Raw genomic sequence first — 24,090 nt, 5'->3', positions numbered from 1 at the left:
AGTTGAGCTGACTCTCAAGTTAGAGACAGTTGGTCATATGCATTTCTATTTAGTTGAAGTGACAAGTTAGGCAAGATGTTTGAAAGATAACTTATCATATTTGAAAGATGAGCATTAACCGATTCTATAAACTTTACATGTAGATGTTGAATAGCTGGTACATGTTTCCCAATGGCCCACCTTCATATGTCACATTTCTTTAGAGCCCTGATCAATGGAACGAAACCCAAAGGTATCACATCTGGATTCAGAACATCTAACATTCCAACTAAAACAATAACCATTTAAATATGCAGCTGATGCTGAAGTTTGTTCAGAAAGAGGCCAAATTAGAAATTTCATATTCTTGTACAGGGCAGTATGGTGGCGGGTTCACTTCCCGGATCCTCCCTGCGTGGAGTTTGCATGTTCTCCCCGTGTCTGCGTGGGTTTCCTCCGGGTGCTCCGGTTTCCTCCCACAGTCCAAAGACATGCAGGTTAGGTGCATTGGCAATCCTAAATTGTCCCTAGTGTGTGCTTAATGTGTGGGTGTGTGTGTGCCCTGCGGTGGGCTGGCACCCTCTCCAGGGTTTGTTTCCTGCCTTGCGCCCTGTGTTGGCTCCAGCAGATCCCTGTGACCCTGTAGTTAGGATATAGTGGGTTAGATAATGGATGGATGGATATTCTTGAACAACCTCAATTTGCCAACCTTCATATGTACATGAATCTAAGGAAGTAAAGTTGAAAAGTCTGACAAGACAGGACACCACTGTGTAATCTGTTGACAAACTTTAATTTTAGACTTAGTTTTAGATTTATTCTTAACAGGAGTATCAGATTTAGCACCAACTACTGAAGCAGTTTTATTAAGTTTTACTTGTGTTAACAAATTAAATCAGAGACCCAAACAAATGTGAAAACAGACTGAACATGTAGGTCTCACACATATTGCACTGCAAACTGGGAAGAAGAGAACAATCGGTGAGAGTCATTATCTACTTCTGAAACCACAAAATGTTTTTAATTTCTTTTTTTTTTTTTTTAACTTACACAACAATTTCAAAATTGCTCAATCCAATAATCTGTACTGCAGCCTACTGAAACACAAACCCAACCTAGAATGTAGCTTAACTGGAACTGCCAATTATCCTAACCCATACATCTTTGGGAATGTGGGAAGAAAGCTAGTGTACCTGGAGGAAAATCAGATGCATGCAGATGTAGTAAGAGGATGCAAACTCCACACAGACAGTGAATGGGTACAGGATATAAACCATGGATTTATGAGGTGGCAATGCTTAATCACTGTGCCACCTTGCTATTTTCCTTTTAGTAAATTTCAAATGAAATGTAGTTAATGAACAAACAAAAATACATGATTTTTTACCCAGCAAAAAATTAAATAAAAACTGTGTTACAAGTCAAGTTTAAAAACTCGACCTGTTGACAGAAGCCACCTATTAAGTTTTACTGCTAAAGTGAAGAAGAGCTGGTATAAATTTCTTGTCATGACTTGCTGCTCACACCAATCAAAAAATGACATTACTAAAGCAGGAAAAAAAGTGGCTCTACCTTTGGGGTCAGCCTGAGACATGTAGATTAGAGTACAGCTTTTTGGTCCTGTAGACTTCACCAGGTAACCCGTGAGAATAGACACCGCCCGAACAAGGTCCTTCGAAGGAGGGTACTTCTGTAAAAGTAAAGCAAATGTTCAATTTAAAAGTGCAATGGAGCCTCTTCTATGGACCTGCATTCCTAATTCTGAGGCAAATGCCTCCACCATCACAAATGTTTGCATCTATGGATTATTCTCAGAATGATAAAGGGCTGAGGAAGTTCAACTTTGGTCCAAATTCTGAAGAATGATTTGACTATAATGAGTAGATTAGTTTGCTGCTGACAATTTTACCATTAAATTTGCCAAACGCTAGAAACAAAGACATGTTGTCAGAATACTATAATCAAATTAAAATGTCAGATACACAAATTAAAATAATTTCTTCAAAATCAGCTTACTGTTTACTTTTACCAAGGAGTTGGTCAAAAAAAAAAAAAAACACCCAACATTAATGGACAAATTTTCATTCTGATTTCTTCTTAAATATATTTTGTATTTTTCAAGCACACATTTTAGGTTAAACATGGTTAGAAAGTTAAATTGAACTTTGTACATTAGGAACTGGCTGTGAATACTCCTTTTATTTATAGTGAAATTCAAATGCCATTTATTGGAATTACAGTACATACTCAAAACTTGCATGATGACAAGTGAACTTATACAATCGTATGTTTATAAAAAAAAATCTCATCTCCTTATAATACTTATGCAGATACTGTATGTTAAGTAACCTTTCCCCATATGAAAGGATTAAAAGGATTTCAAAATGGATGGAGAGATTTCAAGAAATTCCTGAAGAAAGCCAATAATGTTTAGATTATTTAAGAAGTAACGACAGGGACCTGTGGTGAAAGAGGTTTGCAGTTTCACTTAAAAACCAATGAATTAAACACAAGCAAGAAGATAACTTGAGTCTTTACCAAACATTGGTCATCATGAAATGGAGACTGAGAAACAGTCGAAAACAAAATATGGGAAACTAGAGAAACTTTCCTAGAAAATGGTCACCTGACAATTTTTAGGCTTAACTACAGTGATAGGGAAACAAGCCAGAGGTACAAGCTAGATGATCAGCTCACTTATCAACACATTTGTTTCCATGAAAGGGGTATTGAGCAACAGTAGTGCATATTTCCATCACTTGTTCACTGCTAAGAATGGAGAATTGAGTAACAGTTGCAAGGACGATAGCCTAGAAGATCACAACAATTTCTGTCATATGTTTACCATTCTAAAAGGGTAGCTAAGCAACAGACATAAGATAATCAGACAACTTTTTATCACATACACCATTGTGAAAGGAAAACTGAGTAACAGTAGTGCACAAAGTGATCTATGGAATTTCTGACGCATGCTCTCCATTGTAAAAATGAAATTGAGTAACAGTCACAAACCAGTGGACTTTCTGTCATATGTTCACCATTGTGAAGCAGAAACTTAGCAAAGGTTGTGCACAAAGCCATCAGCTGACCTTCTGTCATGATTCAGCATTTTGAAAGGGAAACTAAGCAACAGACCAAAGCAAGAAGAGCAGCTGATATTTTATCATATATTTGCCATTGTGGGAGAGAAACCAAGTAAAAGTAAGACAATAGTGATCGTCTGACTTTCTGTCACATTTGCCATTGGAAAGGGTTATGTGAACAACAGCTGCATGTACAGTGATCAGCTGACCATTTACATATTAGCTAGCAGTAAAAGAGAAACTAAACAATGGCCAAATGCAACGCAATCAGCTGACTTTTAAATCACATCTGCTGCTGAGGAAGGGAAACTGAGCTGGTCTCACACAAAACAATCAATGGACAAGCATGTGCAGTTATAATAGGAACACCAAGTAATGTTCATAAGCATGAGGAGCAGCCAATTCTTTATTTCACACACTTTTGATGGGTATTTTTTATTATTAAGAAAATCAAAATGCTCAAATTTATATCACTTAAATTTCACCACAGTGCAATTTACTAAATGTTAGAAACATTTTAAACTTGACATATTGTTTATGTTTCATGAAACACACCATTATGTTACCAAAGATTTTTCATCTTTTAATTTACCCTTTACTAATGATAAGCTTATAAAATAGAAGAGTGGAAAGTATAATTAAAGTATGATTAATGCATGACATGCAAAAATTGAACTGCATATCTAAATGTAACTAGTAAGAATACAAATAAAATTAATAGTAGCCACATTGGTTTTGCCACCTTGCCTAATAAAAATATAATAAACCAATAAAAATAGTCAATAAACATATGTATAGAAAATGGATGCCTAAACTCACATTCATCAAGAGTGCAGCTCTTGATTATATGGAGATTTCATGCCTTAAGTAAGCAAAGACAGAAGTCTGTCCACTGCTGCTTCAATAGCATTTGCAGTATAATTATAAAACATTATGGGAGACAGATTTTAAAAAGTAAATTAATTACTGTGATAAGTGAGAACCAGACAAAGAGGAGTGGACTAATACACATTTAAAGCTGCAGCAGCAATAAACACCCAGTATGGCTTATGTTTAAATAGTACTGTAAAAACAGAAATTAAAAAATTCGGACACGAGCATCAGTAGGCTTTGCGCCCTAGGAACCCACAAGTTACCCAAACTATTCTATAACATTTTAGTAATTATTTACTGCTCTGATGCTGATCTTTCTGATCATAAAATAGGTCATTACAATAGCAATTGACGAGAAGAATTCATAATTAATTGCAGAATTATGGTATTTGAGGGTTCCGCTAGAGTTCCTCTTTCTCTTGCATGATTTGGCTCAAAAACTAATCAGCACATCGTCATCTCACAACAAACTTAAATTTCAAGTTTGGGATTATTCTTTCCAGTTCTAGCTCTTAGATCTAGACTGTCCTCAAGAAACTGTGACACAAACACACACAAACACACCCATCATTGAGATATCAACATTTTTGGTATCAGGGGACCCTAAAACATTGAGATCCATTGAAAACCGGAGATCCATATTTTTGACAAATCTAAAGCTTTTGCTCCTCTCCCATAGACAATAGGTTATGCTGGGGGAAGGAGAAAAGTAAGAAAGAATAAAATTAATTTAATTCTTGTTTTAAAAAACCCGAGCTCATGACAGTGACTTGGTAATCACAAATACCTCAAAAACCCAGTCCAGTCACTATGGAATCTTCAGTGTTTGTGTAGATTTTTCGTAATTTTTTTTTTTCTCATATCATTCCAATAACATGCAGGTTACGTTAACCAGAGACTCCAAACCACCACTGTGTGAGCGAGCGTGTGTGCATGTACAAGGAAGACCTGCAAAGAATTGTCTTACCATCCAAATTTGAGCCCAATGCTGTCACAATAGGATGCTGTTCCAGAGGATACAGTATCTGTATATGTGACAATGTTACTACTGCTAACAGGAAAAGGTAGGTTGAAAAAAATGGTAGAGGATGGATGGATGGAGAGGTAAAACAGATTCCAGATTTATAGATTCTTTGATTCTTTTTGTAGGCTAGTGAAACTGCTGCTACTCTGTGTGATCATTATTTAATGTTTATTATCTTTTAAGCTTTATATGGCTTTGTCCTACTGCTTTTACTCCTTATATCTATGTTAAATTCTGAACCAGAATTAGGATCAGTAATCATAGTACTAATAACGCATATCCTTTCTTGGATGACCACAAAAATTGTGTTAAACATCTTATTCTAAAAATGCTGCAGAGTTAATTTTTTCCATTTCCAAATAACAATTACCTCCTATCTTTCTTGTATAACTGTTCAGATTATGTTCAAAATTCAGATAAATAAAATATAAATAAATACCCAAACAGTCACAAAAGGCAGTTTTCATGCTTTTTTTTTTTTGGTACAGGGTCAGTAGTCTACATATGCATTAGCACAAATCAAGATACCTTTATTACACAGAGAAAAACAAGGAGTCTTACTGGATGCTTGACAGAATAGTTGATAATCATGTACTCTCCATCCTTGACCAGCCAGGATCTCAGGGTCACCACGTCTCTGTTTTTAAGTGGTTTTGGACACTTCCCTGATAAATGCAAAGAGCAAAAGTTAACAACTAGTGCCAGATGGCAGCAAAAAAATCAGATAGTTATTTCAAATAATACAATATTGTTTCCCTTGCCAGGGTTGCACAACGCTTTATTCTCAAGATAATAAACTTGACTACAGTGATTGTTGTGATATGTGCTTTACTGACAAAAAGAATGGCATGTTACTTCTGTGTTCATTTATGAACGCGGACAGTCAGGAAATGGGGACTCTTCAGTTTCTATATAAGCAGACAACCCCTTTGATTCCAACTACATTTTTAATTAACAGCCATTTCTTCTTCTTAACAGTGAATTATTTAAATTACACAACTTATTCCTGCTAACATGTGCTCAGCCAAAATTGTTTCCATGTATTCCACAACTAACTAGTTTTTTCCTTTCTTAAAGGAAAACTCCACCCATAAATGATATATTCTTTAGCAATATAGTAACTTAATAAAATATTTATATATTATTACTAATACTTTATTTCATATTTAACACAATCAACATACTAAATCTAATTAAAAAATTGCAGTTTCAGGGGATTAAAGCTCATCTCAGTTCATCAGGCCCATGGCAGGAACCAATACCGAAACTAATGGCAGTCCACTACAGGGTACATTTATTCATGCATATGACAACACAGGGACAAATTACAATGATAAATTAACTTTATCTGTATGGCTTTGGGATGTATGTATTACTAAGTGAACTAAAATAAAACATAAAGATCTAAAATCTGCACTTGTTAGTAGGAGACAGAGAGAGAGAGAACAAGAAGAAACCATTCATGACCTCTTTCACATTAGCTATGAAACTGAGTGATATTGAAATATTCTTTTCATTGACAGTCCCATAAGTCATTGAGTTAGCCAATTTTAGTCTCATTCTTTCAATAAAGGTCTGTATGACTCTGAAAAGATTCACCATCTGTTGATTTTAATGATAAATTTTAAGGTGCTGTAAATTACCCCAGCAGTATCAAGTACAAGGAAGAAACCACCACTAGACGAAATGCCTGCCCATCATAGACCACACTCACTCATACCAGGAGAATTTACATCTGGTTATTATTACAGCAACATGCATCTCATTATGATGTGTACAAAAAGAAGGGTATACTGAGAGAGCACATGCAAATATGAGAACTGATACTTCATACAGACAGAACCTGGGCTGTGATGGCACACAAACATGACAAATTAGTCTTCTTAAATTTGTCCTTCATAAGAAGATTACTTGAGAAGTCTCTAGATGCAGACAGACACTCTCATGTCCCATCTTATTTTAAAGCTTTAGTTCTTTCATGGCCAGAGGTTTCACAAAAACACTATTAATATGTAGCAAAGTAGTGAAAGGAATGAAACACACAGTTTCAGTCAAGGCTGGAGTGCTGTCTACAGCTACATATTCCAGACACTTTCTGGCTCAAGACACAAGCAGACAGGAATGACAGAGTTCTACAAACTATAAAAATTATTTTTGGATTGTGAGCCTGATGTTATTACAGAGAAGTCATTTTTGACAAGTATGACTGCCAATGATAAACTACATTCCTTCCTTTAGCCCAGTCAGTTTATTTGTTGTTCCACAATTTAATGGGGGAATGTCTTGTGAGTAACCCACATCCTCAACAGCAGCTGTCCCCTGAGCAGGACTACTTTATCCTTGTCCATCTCCTTTTTAAATATATTGCATTTTGATGTGAGAGTTTTGACACTACTGATTTTCTAATAAACTTTTGCAATTATATGAGAATTTTAGTGTTTCAGACGATTTTCTTAGCTCTTATAGTCTTTTCACATCAAGGTTCTTTCAATATCTATTGTAAAATGTGTGCTGTTCTAATGGTAACATAAATATATGTTAATTGTTGAAAGTTTAATATACTGGTGTTCCCAAAGTTATAAACTAATTCCGTTCCTGTGGGCACTTGTAACCTGAACCTGCACTAAAAATGCCCATTAACAAAAAAATTGGCAGACACATTATTTATTTATTACTTATTACACAGAAAAATGTTTCAAAGTATTCATAAAAATCAAAGTGAAACATAGATGCATAAATGATACACATAAACTGACCTATGACTTTGAAATGATATACTGTCATCATAAAATTTTTAACAGGTGTTTATGCTACTGTACATATAACCAATTAATAGTTAATTCACTGGGAAATAAGTAACACAACAAATTTTAAACAAAAGTCAGATTCTTTGTGCAAGTTAAAAATTTACATTGTGTGTCATGCTGTCTCTGCTATCTGCACGCCACTGTTTTTTTCACACCCCCTACTATGGTGAACTCACAACCTATTGTGGACCCATACAGAAAATCTCACACTATACAAAGCTGAAAGTGAACCTGGAGTGTAAATGTAAGAGAGGTTAAATTAAATAAAGAGTTCCAGTTGCTCAGTATCACAAAGATTGACCTTAAATTCTGAAAAGGAACAGACCAATTACCTGCAAAAGCTGCAGCTCTCCAGGACCCAAATTATCCATCCATGTGGTATACATGAATAACACAGCAAAATATAGAGCTAGGGGTCCCCTTGTAGACTCCCTGCTTCTGCTGGTCCTCCTTCATTATTGAAGAATGCCATTTATTTTATTTATTTACTGGAATATGCCCATAAGAACCAAGCGAGCTGTGGATCACAGCCTGCTAAAATGGCAGGAATGACCAACATTAACCCCGGCCAAACATGAGACCCTGGCATGATGCTAAGGTGACTACTATACGTATATATATCTTCTATATGTCAAGCTTTATAATGCACTGGAGAGGCCTCATCAGGAGTAAGGTGTGCAGTTTTGGTATCCAGGCTACAAAAAGGACATAGCAGCACTAGAAAAGGTCCAGAGAAGAGCGGCAAGGCTCATTCCTGGGCTACAGGGGATGAATTATGAAGAAAGGTTAAAAGAGCTGAGCCTTATCAGTTTAATCAAAAGAAGATCAAGAGGTGACATGATTGATGTGTTTTAAATTATGAAGGGAATTAGTACCATGGATTGAGACTACTGTTTTAAAATGAGTTCATCAAGAACATGGGGACATCATTGGAAAAAATTGCTCAGGGTAAATGTCGCACAAACATTAGAAAGTTCTATATTACACAGAGAACCATAGACACTTGGAATAAGCTACCAAGTAGCATGGCAGACAGTAAGACTTTAGGGACTTTCAAAACTAGACTTGATGTTTTTTAGAAGAATTAATGATAAATCGTCTAGATTGTTCTAATGTTCTAATCTAGCTGGCATGTTGTCTCTGTTTTGGTATCTTTTCACATGTTGACAGGTTAATTGGTCATAAATTGGTCAGTGTGTGTGAGTGCTGGTATGCAGGAACTGTCATAACATCCATGGTTGGGTAATGTGCTGAAATAAGCAGGTTCAAAAGCTGGGGTTGGATCGAATGTTGTAAGGCAACGGAGGAAGTGTAGTCTTAGCCTATTATTTACTATCTCAAAACAAGGGCACAGAGATATTACAGTAGATCTCCAAATGAAAGACACATCCATAATCCTTCTCATACTAAACTAATCTCAAAAATCTAAAAAATGGCACTGACAAATATTAGGGGTCAAAACAGATGGGCTGGCGTTAGAGACTCACAGGAATAGTATCCCACATCAGCGTTGGCAGTGATGCGGGCAATGTCAAAGCTTTGAATGGCACTGCTGTCCCACTTCCGGCGGTATTCCCCATCATGCAGGACATCATACATGGTGGCAGCTGAAACATCCTTCACTTCCATTCGGCACTGACAAGACAAACCAGGAAGAGAGACAGAATGGCAGTTTAGATCGCAAAAACAACACAGAAGACTGAGGCTGAACATTTTAAAGACTTCACCAAAATAACCTTCTCAAATCCCCTTAATCCAATTCAGTCTCACGGGGGGCCCAGCAGCACCAAGAATGAGGAAATTAAAAAGCTCAGGACTGAGTGACAGTCCATTTTTGCACCCACTCATTCACACATCTACATGGGTGCCTATTGAGAATTTAATTAATCTAACCAACGTATTTGGGAATCTGGGAGAAAAACCCAAAGAGATGTTGGGAGAATGTAAAACTCTACATGGACAACGTCTAGATATGAAAATTGAATGTAGGACACAAGATCTATGAGGTAGCAGTGCTACCTACTGCACCACTGCTTCATCCTTCAGCAAGATCGTTTGTGCCAATTAAAAAAAGTAATGGAGATCTCACTGGTGTATAATAAGAATCAAAAAGGTGGTCCCTATGCAAGACATCAGCAGCAAACAAATCAAGAATTACACATATGGTCTGCTCCACACTGTGTGTGGACCACGGTCTCCAAGAACTTGCATCCCTCTATAACATGAAGTATATATTCATATGAAAAAGTATACCCTTTAAAAAGTTATGGCGTTATATACAGCAACATTCTACTCCTACAATTAGACAATTCTCATCTTAGTTTAGCAAAAGAAAAAAAAAACACACAGAACAATATATCATTATTTTATTCAGCAAAAAAAGTAAGCCATTCATTTACTTGTACAGCCAGCCATGGATTTCTGTTCTGATAATAATGATGCCCCTTACATATAGCTGTCCTGCTCAGAACCAACAAAACTGCTTCCCAGTTTTGCTTTTGGAATTATTATTTCGCTAACACATTATGAAAAATAAATGAAAGTGTTAAGGTACCCTAGTGCCTAGTGCTTGATATGAGATGCCTCTGCCTTCAGGCACAATTCTTCTCTCACAACTCTACTACTCCACAACATAAAATGGCTCTAGCTTCATTATCTGTAAATAGATGAGGTGGGCCAAAGAACTTTCCGTAAAATGTCGGGTGGGGTGACGGGGGACTATTTAGTCTGTCAAGCTCATTTGTAAAGGTAGCAATCACATTGTCTCAATATGCTGTCTGGCTTGTTCTTCAGGGTAACCCTAGTTGCCTTTTTCTGAAGAAATGCTTCCTGGTGCACTTAGGCCTGTGTTGTAAATCCTGACTTGAATGCTCATCTGACATTTGATTTGTTCTCATTTATCTGTGCCAATATGTCAGATATTTATACATCAACATATACTGAACATAGGTGGGGTACTGATGTGTCACCCATTACAAGGCCACACTCACATCGTAATTTGGAATCCTGAGGTGGTTCGTCGTGTGGTGGGTGCAGCAGCGTTCTATATCAGTGCATGCTCCCAACCTCTCTCTCTCTAGATCAACATGACCCTCAGCATGCCACTTTATATGGAAAAGCCAGGGGTTAATAATTATATTACACTGCCAAAGTTTATAAAGTACACAAGCATAATTGGCATAGTAGGACTGAATTGTGTTACAGTATATATAGAAAGAGCTTTTACAATGTGCTCACTGTGAAATACACTACATTAAATAAATATTGACTGAATTAATGCATGCTGTTTATGGTCATTATGTGAGCATATGTAACATGTAAAATGAAACTGAGAAGTGTACTATTTCCTGAATAAAAATCTTATCTTTAACAGTCTCCTGAACTTCACACATTAATCATTACCTCTGAGAGCACAGTGTTGCAACAGAGACCGCCAAGTGTCCTTTTACTAAGGTTGAGGTGTCCTGTGTAAACTGCAACATGCCCTCACGGACCTCATGGTTAATTTGCACTAAACAGCAAACAAAATGACCAGTCTAGCTACATTTTTACACATTCTTATTCTGGGACCATTCCATGTTTCAAAGATGTTCAATGAATTACAACTTAAATGAATGAAGTTACACAGAGGGGTGGCTTAAACAATTAAAATGTTAAGTAACATGGTGGCAGTATATACTCTTCAACTCCATGAGCTCAGTTTTGCACTTTCAGTCTCCTTGCTCTTTTAGCAGGCTGTAAAAGGTGCTAAATAAATTAATAATTAATAATAAGTTTCAGCGCTTTTCAATGCCAAAAAACATTTACAGACAAAAACACAATCTTACCAAAAATAGTTTTAGTTCCTTTAGAATAATAACCAATGCACCTTTAAGAATTAACACACAAGCCCCTTACAGAGACATGGGGAAAACATGGAAACTCCACACAGAAAGTGACTGGGGCCAGCCTTCTATCCCAGTCTCCTGACAGCAACTGTGAATTGGGCAGGTATTGAGTAAGAGTGTGGAGTGTGTGTGTGTGTGTGTGTGGTGGGTACTGTGATGGCCTGGCATTCCATCCGAGGCTGGTACCTAGCCTGTGCCCAATGTAGCCCGGGATAAGCTTTGGTCCTGCTGTAGCACTGAACTAGACTAAGCAAATTTGAAAATATTGCATTGTGTTTCAATTTAAAAGTAAATTATATGAAAGGGATAAATTAAAGCCTGTTGCATTTCTCACAATATAACACATACAACTGTTTTATATTTCCTGCAAACCGGAATTGAGAAGTTTTAAGAATGTCATGTTATGAATATTTATGTCTACAGCTAGTTGGTACCAGCATATAGTGGCTGGCGTTAGTGCCTTACTGTGCTTGGATTCTGCTTCAATATCTGAATGAGGAACTTTTTATTTCTCTTCAGGAGTCTGGTATCCTTTCACAACTCCAAAGACAAGCCAAGCTGACTTTGTGGACAATATATATTAGATATATTTCCTCTGGTATGGATTTTGAGAAAACTGCTTTACTGGTATGCTAAAAATGAATGAAAAAAATAGCAAACACATTTCAACATAAATACAAAGCTTACAAGTGAATGGAAATTAGAAATGTCTTTTTTTTTGTTTATTAGTGTCTTTGTGCTCATGTTTTTGTGTTTGGACTTGTATGGAGGCATCATGTAATACGTGAGCCGACTCCTTTTGAAATATTTGACCCAGTGTGCAGTGAGCTTCAGCTTCATTGGCAAGTCAATGCAAACAGCAAATGAGCAAAGAAAGGACCCACGTCTTGGGCCATGTTTGAGTGGATTGGCAGCATTAGCAAGTCAGAAAGGGGGCAAAGCTGATACTTGTACTGGTTCAAGAGAGGTGAACACCTGCAGGAAATCCTTTGTTGGGTATGAGCCACATCTGTGTTAGTTATATTAATCATTGTGCATCCATAAGTAATACATGTGTTTTTGTCTAAAAAGAATATATACAGTAAATAGATTCCAACACTGCACCTGAGTATTCTGCAGAACTGTCAGATTTTTTCAGGTACAATAGGATATGTATTTATTTTAGGCCATAACATCCACTCCTAGCGTAGTATATTCCTGTAGCCTTCTCCCATGCTCTTGCTCCCTTTGCATGATCCTCCCTTAAAACTGAGATAGGAAGGCAGGGGTTCATTCATGAAGGATGAAACTTCTTCACCAGTTACTAGGCCTGGCTTTCTCACCAGAGTGACCTGAACAGCACATTATTTTCTAGAGCATACAAAGCAATCTATTATGTCCAATGCTGCCTGGACAGTTTCATGTACCATACAAGTTTTTACTGGAAAAACTGCTTCACAAATTTAAAGAGAGTATCTTAAATAAATCAAAATAACCACACAGCTTCCTAGCCCTGAGCACCATATCTCATTTTTGATTTGAACAGCACAACAGGCAGTATTAAGGATAAGGAAGCAGGTACCTGTGTGACGCAAACACAAATTAGACATAACTATTCTAAATGTACACTGCACTTAATTCAATATTTTGCTTTTCTATGGTGAAAACAACCACGAAGTGCTAATTTATGTGAAATACGCATGGATTGCAGAACACAAACAAAATTTGGATAATGCTGCAGGGATACGTTCACGTCAGTTTGAAATGCAATGAGCATGTTCAGAAAATGGGTGGCTACTTTAGATTGTAGATGTCTAGAGGGCAGGAGGATGGCACAGCAAACTCCAAATAGACAGCATGTGGCTGTAGTGTAGGATTTAAACAAGGGAATAAAGTGAGCACTGCCATTTCTGACATAGATTGTCCTATCAGTTTTGAGAGGAGTGCCCTGAACTTAAATGTTGTGAGGAACTGCCAAATGGGCAGGAGATGTCCTACAAGCCAGTAGATGGTAGCAATGGGGAATGTAATGGGAATATATACTCTATAGAGAACAGATTGACCCATTAATTGTAACCTGGAGCATGTGAGAGCAGCCAGAAAGTAGTCTGGGAACCCTGGGTTTAGAGCTGCCCATTGGTCAGGGTCACACTGACTGGAGTCAAGAGGTGAGAAGGGCCAAATGCTTGACTATCAGTAGAAAGAGGAAGCAATGGGTTGTGAAGGAGGACCTATGGTGAAATGCTAAAATGGACAGGGTTTCAGCAGCTGAGGGTGTTATTTTCTATTTATTCTGAATTCCCTGTCTTATTCCTACCCACACTAGCACTTATTTTTTCCTTTTTTTAATAAATTGTTTCCTGTCTGACATTAATCAGGGTATGAAGGCAGATACACTATTATCCAAACATGATTATACTAAAGATGTAATTTAAAGTGGGAATGTTGGGAATTAAAAGACAAAATACAAAAAGCCATGACAAATGCATGGTTTTAATGTATGTCTGATGACTACAAGCCACCTGAGCAAGGCGCTATACGAGAGTGGGCAATTTTTATTTTAATGCACAATTGTGAAGTAACTGCCCTACACTTATAATAAAGTTGTACTCCCATATCTTTTGCAACAAACGTAATTTCATAACTCATTGGCAAAAGCAACAAAATGGGACGATAATAAAGATACATTAGCACAAAATTTTACATATTTAGGATACAGTAGGGAGTCAAGGACACAGCATACAATTGCTAACTGCATCACAATACCAGCAACTCATGAAGTTGCAAAGCAGGCTGTCATTTTACTAGATGGCAGAGCAGAGTTATGCAGAGTATGTGTTACGTGAAACACCAGTCATTCCCCTCTGGCAGGAGGTGTGGAGATGAAACTTCAAAGGGGAAACTGAGCACATCTCACCTCAAGTCACCGCACCACACCAAGCACGTTGTTCTGGCCATGTGTACACTAATGCTGCATAAAATCCTAATGTGGTGCTTGCCATTAAAGGGACTGTCTAAAAAAATTCTCCTTCTGGAATGTCTACAAAGGATACAACCTTTGATATATTGTAAAAGATCACTTTTAAAGATAAAATGCCAACAAAGAATGCACAGTATTTCCCAACAAAGAACACATTCAAACCATCCACCCGTTTTCTATTCCACTTAACACCAGTTCAGGTTAATGCTAGCTGGAGCTTACCCTGGTAGAACTAGGGTGTAAAACCTGCAACTACACCCCAAATCCTATTTTACTTTTCTACCATACCTTAAGAGACATGCAGCATACTGTATACTTAAAAACATGCTATACCTGATCATTTACATACAATGGACCATCTGTGATTTGTTCTCTTTTTTGTTCTACATTCTCAAGGTCAGCTATTTCTCAACCTCCTCCTAGTATTGGGTGTCCTACAGATAACTTGAAATAGATAATGCTGTTAATGGGGTTATACACATGATAAACTTGATCCATGTGGCTGTGCAGAGCTGCTGATCCTAAAGTTGGGGGGTGCTATTAACTGTTGCTACTACTTAAATTTTATGGGTTTTTTTTCCAATATTCCTTGACTGCCTTGCCCTTATAGACAATTACACACAAAGCTAGCGCTGTAACACGGTTCACTTTAGAGCAATGGTTGGGTTTTACTGCGGTACACTGCAGCTTCACGCTTCAGATTCTTGGGTCCCAATCCCGCATTTTGTAGCGCTCAGTGCGGAAGGTTTCCCCGTGTTTACAAGAGTTTCGTCCAACATCTAAACAACTTGTCAACGTTTTCTCCCAGTAGGCGAATGAGCGTTTACTGCTACTGTCTGCTTTTTGTTCGTTGCAAGCCTCCCGCACTTTCGAACAGGAGTCTGCGGCTATGATACTCTTACGTTATGGCCACACTAATAGAATATTCTAGTTTCCCAGCACTTATTAGTTCCGCTATGCTCTATTCTGTGCACGACTAACGTATGAGGGCGTACATCACTATCAAGTCATATGTAATCTGCCTTTGTGGAACGTACAATAAATAGAAATGAAAAATAAAGCGATTCAATTTAAACAGAAACTCGGGTTATCTGTAGCCCAAATCTATGCTAATACAGCAAACGAACTAACTGCTAATAAATCTAGCAGATTTTCAACTACGGTACGAGTGAACAACATATCGCCCATAGCAGGCGTAGCCTGCTGCCGTAACCTCCCAGGCTACTATCGGGACCAACGGTTTCGGATGGATTCGTTCAGTAGGAGTCTAGTGCCTTAAAAATGAATGGATCTGGAAACGGCTTCCCAAATACACTCTCGGTCACGCTTTCGTTAGACTGCCCATTGATTTTACAGAGTTAAGAACGAAGTGTGTAACGTGTGACTAGTGCTACATTCGTGCGAATTTGGATTAAGACACGCGGACCAGCTAGTTACAAATCACACCAGCGCAAGCCGAAAACTCCCGCTGCAGCTGCGCCACTCCAGGAGCCACCATTCAGACGACCGTCGTCCAAAGCCGCCGAGGCACTACAGATTAGGTGTAATGTATGACAAAGGGTAGACGAATACAAAACTTAGTTGCTGTAGAGAGCCGGTTTAAAAAGAACACGTCACCTTCCCCGACACGTAGCACCTCAGATCAATAAGAATGTTTAAGGAGATGGCTTACTCACCTTTAACCTGTGAATCGTCGAGAGGCTATTCCTGTCCCCTTGACCCACGGCCACGGATGGAGGGGGCTGAACTAAAACCTCCACCCCAGACTTCTTATATTTGGAAATCCAGCCGTCCTGTGACTCGCATTCCTCCTGGAATCGGTTGAAATCCGTGTCGTCCGGCACTTCCACTGCTGTCCGAGCCATCGGGGCCCTTAAACAGCCACCGGGCATGCAGTGGGCTTGACAGGTGCAGCCGACTGAAAACTGCCGGATCTCTATAGACCAACGTTACCTTACTTTTAGAATCTCATATATAAACATATAGTACTATTATACCGACCAGCTACCGCCTCTTAACGATGAAAATAAGCAGCGAATCCACTTCCGGAGATGGCGACAGGTGCGTCCCGCACAGGTGGCTTTCAGCGACTAGCCGAATCTACTCGCCTGCTTTAATCATCTGTCCCGTCACACTGTGCAGAAACTTTTTTTGTTCGCGTTGCTAAGCAATCATGCAGCTCAAAGGCGCGCTGTGCAAAGTACAAGATCGCCACTCCTGGTCGCTTATGGTACAGATACTGTATATGCACAGCGCATTTTACGTTCAACTTCAAAGCAGAATTCGGGGGGTGCTGAGCTATACTCAACTGTACAAGACCTGCGTATGTTGATGAATAGCTCTTCGTCAGGTGCTGCGTGGCCCCCATAAAGTGATTGGCCAATACCGAAGAAGCCTGTGCTTAATTCTGCACTATGATAGGCTGACTTTCTGCCAATCAGTTGGTCATTTGCAAGTGCAGTGACGAGAAAACCATCTACCTCGTCTCTCTTGATTTCTTTTCCCTTGATCTTATAGTCCATAAGGTAGAAACACGATAAACAAGAATAGTTGCGTCAAACATTTGAAATATTAAAATGTATGTTTCAATTTAAATTTTTGAAGTGTTTATGTTTTTATATTCTAGATTGTAATAGAAATTTGTCATTTTTCCGCCACTGATAGAAGTCCATAGAAGGCTAGATACCTAAAAGGATCAAAAATCAAAAAATAACATCATATTTGACCTTGAAGTGTCTAACGATATCACGCATGATTATGTGTGAAATTTGTCCTTTTTAGATTAGCTCTTAGAGGGCTAAGACGGCCGGTAAAAAAATCAAATGTCAAAAATATATTTGTCATCAGCAACCTCAAAACAGCATAAAACTACACTGAACATGTCTAACGAACCTATAGTTTTTACGAAGTTTTGTGAAAACTGTGAACCCTCATATCCCATTTGGGGCTGAACCCCTAGGGTCGGTTGATATGGCATGCACAACTTTCTAATTTCTGCTCTAGACACAATTAGTTTACTCTTTATCATAAGGGCGCAATTTCTTGCAAAAATATGGTCCTAATATTGTCTAATAATAAGGGTCTGAGGGACAACAATACAGGCAACGGAGTAGCAACCGCAAGGAGAGGGTTATAAATTCCATGGGCTCCTGGGCCAGTTGCGTCTAGTACCCTAAACGCCTTCTTTTTCCCCAAACATTCCCACAGTTTCACGTGTCCAATTCCATGCAGCAAGTGTGTATAATCAGGACTATAATCAGCAAACGATTTCAAACCTTTAGACCAACGAGAGCTCCTGCAGGTAAACTCTAAAAGCGCATATCATTGGCAGAGGCAGATTAATGAATAGGCTATCCCTATGCTGCAGCCTAAATGTCCCGCCTTGTCAAACTGGAGTCATTGGATTAAGTTTTTTAACGGCAGTTCTATAACTTTTTAGGAAAACGAAGCTATTGTTACTTTACGAATTTACCTTACATTAAATAAATGGACCGAACATTGGAACTATAAAGCGCGCAGCGCTTTCTCTCGCCCTCTCTCTCACGCGATGTGATTGGCCACTGCTACCTCCTCCAGGTCCCGTCCGATCACATGATCGCACTAATTCTCAGGAGGGTTGCCCGGTCATGGGGAATCCGCCCATTTTTGGGAGGAAATCAGGGCAATGGGGAGAAAATGTGAAGGGGCGTTTGGCGGTGCAAAAGTATTATATGTGGGAATTTTTTAAAACTGAGGGGTATTTTTTTCATATTAATTACCTTCTTAGGGAAACATGATTCAGTACTTTCCACCACCCCAAATACTTGAGGAACGTTTCATCCAGCAATACACTACATACTGTACATTGCAACAGCCACCTGTCATTGCTCCACCCCACTCTCGAAGATCACGTATAATTGGTTAGTGGTAGCAGTGGTTTTTGATTGACAAGCCAACTGATAGCGGCATGCTTGTTTCTCCCCAGTCTGGACTGTTCCTGTTAATTTTCCAAACTTTATTAACACCGTTCAGAGTTCCCGCTAAGCAAACAAGCGTGTCTAGGATTGGTATTAGTTTGTAGTGCTGTGTGAAGTTGTCGGGTTGACTTTTCAAGATAAAAATGTACTCTTTTCAGCATATTATCGCTCGTAACGACAACTCCCAAAGCATCAAGCTACAGACAGAGATTATGCAATAAATGGAGCACAGAACCAGTTTATAGGTAGCATGTTTATTACTTAAATGATTGTGTTTTGCTAATATGTGGTATAAAACAGCCAACAGCTTAGTTTTAAACTCTATATAAAATCAGGTATGCAGATAAAGGAACCCTTCTTCACCATTTTTCTGATTTAGCAAACATCACAAAATGGCAATAAGTTTAACCGTACTGCATTTAAAATATTTTTTATTTCATTACAAGTATTTGTTTTCTTTTATAGGATTGTTAAAACCATTACAGGGAGATGGCATTGCAGCATTCTGTGTTGTCTGCAAGTGCCCACTTCACGCTCACACAAAGGATCTTTTAGCGCATGCAAAAACACAGAAACATATTTCTAATATTAAAAAAGAAACTCAGCAACTGAGTGCAAAACAATTCAGTAGTATTTTTTACCAAACATTTCAAATGAACAAGAAAAGGCAAAACTAAAGCCTGCCTGTTTTATTGCTGAACATTGTTCCATTACCACAGTGGACCACTTGTCGGAGTTGCTGCTATCTTTAGATGCCCAGTCCAGGGTATTATATATAGATGTTGACCCACTGGTTACTCATATCTATGTGCCAATCAACACGCAAAATGATCAAGATTATAGTACAGGGTGAGCCAAAATGAAGTACCACATTTCTCAAGGTCATTGAGTGAGGTAGATGCAGCCGAGTGGGTTAAGGTGGGAGTCCTTTGATAGGCAATCCCTTGTAGTTTTCAGTCGGCAACATGCGTTCACTGTTGAAACGTTCTTCAAAAACAATGAATCCATCATCACTATGCAACGCACCTTCCGAACACACTTTAGCAGTCCACCTAACAGTGACATCCCAAATCGGAAACCAGTTCTTCAGTGGGTGTCTAAATTTAGACAGTCGGTACAACATTGAATAAAAAATCTCCAGGCTGTCCTCGGACTGTACAAACTGCTGAAAACATCTAAGCTGTAAGGGCATCAATTTTGCAGTCTCCTAGATGTTCAGCACACAAACATGCTTCTGCCTTAGGCATTTCCAACACATCCTTGAAGAGGATTTTGCACAAGCACCTTAATTTCCATCCATACAAAATGATGGTAGACAGGAACTCATTGAGAGAGACTGGGAGAGCCGTAGAGAGTTCTGTGCGAACATTCTGCAAACTGTTCATCGAGATGCCATCATCATGTTCGGTGACAAGGCATATTTCCATTTGAATGGTGGCGTAAATAAGCAAAACGTTCACTATTGGGTTGAAACCAACCCTCATGAACTTCATCAGAGACCCCTGCACAGTGAGCGTGTTACAGTTTGGTGTGCCGTTGCAGAATTTGGTATTGTAGGCCCTTACTTTTTTGAAGAGGGGGGAGCAACGGTCACCGTCACTTCAGAACGTTACATTGAGATATTAGAGAACTTTTTTCGACTCCAACTGGAAGAAATGGATGTGGTGGATGCCTGGTTTCAACAGGATGAAGCAACAGCTCATATGGCAAGGAGATCCATGCAGGTTTTGCAGGAGATGCTTCCGGGGAAGTTGATGTCCCTGCGCGGCGATGTCAGGTGGCCTTCACGTTGGCCTGATCTCGCTCCATGTGATTTCTTCATGTGGGGTTTTCTCAAGTCAAAGGTATATACACACCAACCTCAAACCCTTGAAGCCCTCAGATGCTATTGAACACAAAATCACGGCTATTCCTCATGAAATAGCCGAACGAGTCAAGCGAGCGTTCAGAAATCGTCTTGAAGAGTGTATCACTATTGATGGCCACCACCTTGAAGACATTATTTATTAAAACACAGTGAAAAAAATCTATGTTGTATACCCTTTCTTGTGTCGTAATTAAATGTATTTTATCTTGTAGCGTTTTTGTAGTATAAACGTTTGAAATGTACTTCTTTTTGGCTCACCCTGGTATAATTCCATTTAATAAATATTAGTGGCAGACCATTGGACCTCTGCAAGAACTGGAATGCCCCTTAATACCAGAATGCAGTTATAATTACTGGTTACCAGTGACAAAGTGTTTGAACCTTTGACCAACTATGTAATGCTTTAATGGTGATCTGTGAAACTCTCTGTCCATTTCATACTCCTGTTGAATAAAGTTGAATCCAATCAAATTATATTGAGATCACCAGCATCTTGGGATCAAAATGCACATTGCAGAAGCTATTCTTTCAAAGCTTGCATTAAGCATATACAATAAAAGCCATTCTAAGCTTTACTGGGAGATTTTGAAATCAGATCTGCACTTACCTGGAAGCCAATGCAGAGTTTTAGGAATAAGAACGACATAGTAGTACTTCCGATTTCTGGTAATACTCCCAGTGGCATTACTTTGATTTGCATGAATGCTATAAATAGAAAGATTTTTTACAATCTATGAAGAAATTATTGCAGAAGTCAATGCAGCATAAAGTAAATGGATCACTGAGGTGTACTTTGCCCTACATATGGAGTTGATCCCTTGATATCCATGGATTTATTAGAAAGCAAAAATCCTGTTTATATAATACAGAAAGAAAAAAGGGCAGCGTAGTGCAGTGGTTAAGGCTTTGGGCTTCAAGCTCTGAAGTTAAAACCCCGCTACCTACACAGTGTGACCCTGAGCAAGTCACTTCACCTGCCTGCAATTGGAATGTCAAAGGATATGTAAAGGATTACTGGGAAAGAGCATGTCAAAATTGAAGCTACAAAGTAATGTTCACGTGATTTAAGTTAAAAAGTGACAGCCCCTGACTGGTTGTAGCATTCTCACCGTTAACAGAGGCAAGTCATAATGCAGTGTACAAAACCTTGTCCTTATGTAATATTGCATCTGATGGTGCCAATGTACTGTAGATATTGTGGAGGGATACAGCATTTTGCATAAGATCTATCAACATTGTTTTTCCACTTGGTCTTTTGGGAGTTGTGGTCTTCAGGCAGCTGTGACCACCAGATTGGATGAGCCGTGGTCAGGGTGGAAACACAGCGCACACACTTCTTCGGACCAAGCCAAGTATTGTTAGTAATGATTATAGCATCCATATTTCTTTAGGGAGCAAGTGCAGCCCCAGGAGAAAACCCATATTTACAGGTGAAGAAAATGAAAGGTCCACAATGAAGAGATCTCAGCTGAGAATGAACCTTGGCTTCAAGGACTGCAACAATGATAGGACTACTCGTAACACAAACATTAAGGGAACTGGTCAGTCCCAAGCACCGGGCCAGGATGCCACTGTCAAACCCACTTAATACAATTAAGGCTTACAGCAGGCTGGAACCTATCCTGACAGCAAGAGATACATGGCAGGATTTGACTATGATCGGGGCCCACTCAGAATAGTCACTTCAGCTAAAACACATCTTTGGAGTAAAATCAGAATACTTGGAGAAAAACAAACATCGACACAGTGAAAACATGCAAACTCTATACAGTGCGAAGCAAATAAAACCAAGAACATGCCAGTTTGGTGAAATCTGAATTTTATTGTGTGGTACACTTTCATTTTCCCTTTTTTACAGCATATAATAGAACATTATTCACACTTACTTTGCTAAAGACTAGTAGACAGCAGATTTAAAATGGACAGACACACTTCAGATAGACACAGCTGAATATTCAGTCAGTGACAAGCAGTAGTGACCACTTAAGATAAAGGGTAAACTTTATTATATATATTTTAATAGATCTGTAAATAATATTTTAATATTTATCACTATTTTATTTAAACATTTGTAGACCAGGAATCTATTGAACAAACTACAACAAAGAGGAGTCAAAGTGAAGGTAAAAAGAGTGACCAATCTGGCCACTGCCCTCTGACACACAGACCCCATCAGCTCCTCCTCCTCCTATATTTATTTATACTAAAAAAAAGCAAAACACACAGAGTCAAACAGAGAACCACAGCAGGACCTGGGCTCTAGTATTAGACCAGTGAGAAAAGGGACGTGGTTAAGATCGGACTACGCACTATGAGGTATATCGCTGAACGCTGAATCATAAAGAAGCACTTTTTGTTTGTTTCTATATTTAACTGTATCTCTGATTTTTTTTTTTTTTGTCAAGCACTTTGCAAATCCTATGGCATATCGGGTTTTAGTACAGTATTAACAAGAAAGGCACCCTTTTTCAAGCCAATTTGTTTGAAAATATGGGACAAGGGAGAAGGGTACCACTGCAGAATAAACCAACCTCCCAGTCCGTACTCTTGTTTTGTCTCTTCCAACCTCTAACATTATAAATACAAGAATGTGATCTTAAAACGGCCAATGCCAGGTTTTGTTTTCTGTCAACCAAGCCTGAAGATGTACATTTCACAGAGCCATATGTACATCAGTTTCCAAGAAGAAGAAAATATTAACAGGCTTGGGGGCCCTTGATTTGTGGTGGTTACACATTACTAACATTAACTGCTAGAAGGGATCACTTTTCAAATTAGGTTCAATGTTTTATTCATTTACTAAAAAAACAAAACAAAAAAAAAAAACAAACTGAACAGTTATAGTGCAATAAATGGAGGCAGTGATCGGGCTGCAGAGAAGTAGCATGGCTGCAAGGCAGAACTACAGCCAGCAAGCAAAAACACACAGCATTCAGAGACAAGTTAATGCTCTCCACACCTGTCTCCCTTTCAAATCATAAATTTCAATTTAAAAAACATTTTGAATTAAACCAAGCTGAACCACTAAATCATTATAAAGTCATCACTTGTAATAAAAAAAAAAATAAAAAATAAATTTGGAGGAGTCATGATTTTGTCATGGTAGCATATTTTGAATGTATTCATGTATTGTAGCATATGAACTCTCAGGATATATTTGCAGGTTTTCTTAAAATGTACACTAAGGTGCAATTGAATGACATTCATTTATTGACAGTACATTTACTTTTCATGTTTTTATGCAATAAATTAAGATTCCTTTTGTTTGCTTAAGATTGAACAATTTTTCTCCAGTGTCAAAACATGTGTTAAATTATGACCTTTTTTTGTGCAATCTCTGTAAGACAAGCCAAGCCACTAAAATTCTTTGGCAAAAACATAAATTTTACAAATAAGGTGAAAAAAATAAATAAAATAAAGAGCACATGCACAAATACAAATTACTGGTCTCAAAAATGAAAGACAGTTGGTACAAATAAATATAATGTTAAATGGAACTGAGAGCAGACTGACATATCCAAATTAACCTGTAATTCACAAAAGCGTTTTATTTGTTAGGAAATGCTTTACATGAATACACTTGTTTAGGTGGCAGGATAAAGAAAGCTATGCTACACCCATGTCCGTTCGCATCTCATGATCTGCAGAGTAAAAA

The 24,090-nt window shown here is 38.3% G+C and overlaps 2 protein-coding genes across 2 annotated transcripts in view; one reads left to right on the top strand and one right to left on the bottom strand.

Annotated features, from left to right (window-relative positions):
• Positions 1–16,945, bottom strand: part of stard14 (START domain containing 14) — a 44,380-nt gene extending 27,435 nt beyond the window's left edge. The window contains exons 1-4 of the mRNA XM_028815828.2: positions 16,289–16,945; positions 9,254–9,401; positions 5,521–5,624; positions 1,552–1,669 (exon numbers count right to left, since the gene is read on the bottom strand). Coding sequence (XP_028671661.2) covers positions 1,552–1,669; positions 5,521–5,624; positions 9,254–9,401; positions 16,289–16,504 — 586 coding nt within the window. The 5' untranslated portion in view covers positions 16,505–16,945. The remainder of the gene's footprint in view (positions 1–1,551; positions 1,670–5,520; positions 5,625–9,253; positions 9,402–16,288) is intronic.
• The window catches only part of LOC127529965 (craniofacial development protein 2-like), a 254,110-nt gene that overhangs the window by 104,420 nt on the left and 125,600 nt on the right, over positions 1–24,090 (top strand). The gene's annotated exons all lie outside the window — the stretch shown is intronic.

The sequence above is a fragment of the Erpetoichthys calabaricus genome, chromosome 12, assembly GCF_900747795.2.
Source record: "Erpetoichthys calabaricus chromosome 12, fErpCal1.3, whole genome shotgun sequence".
Taxonomy (NCBI): Eukaryota; Metazoa; Chordata; class Cladistia; order Polypteriformes; family Polypteridae; genus Erpetoichthys; species Erpetoichthys calabaricus.
Note: the sequence above shows the minus strand (reverse complement) of the source record. Positions and strands in the feature narration are given on the sequence as shown.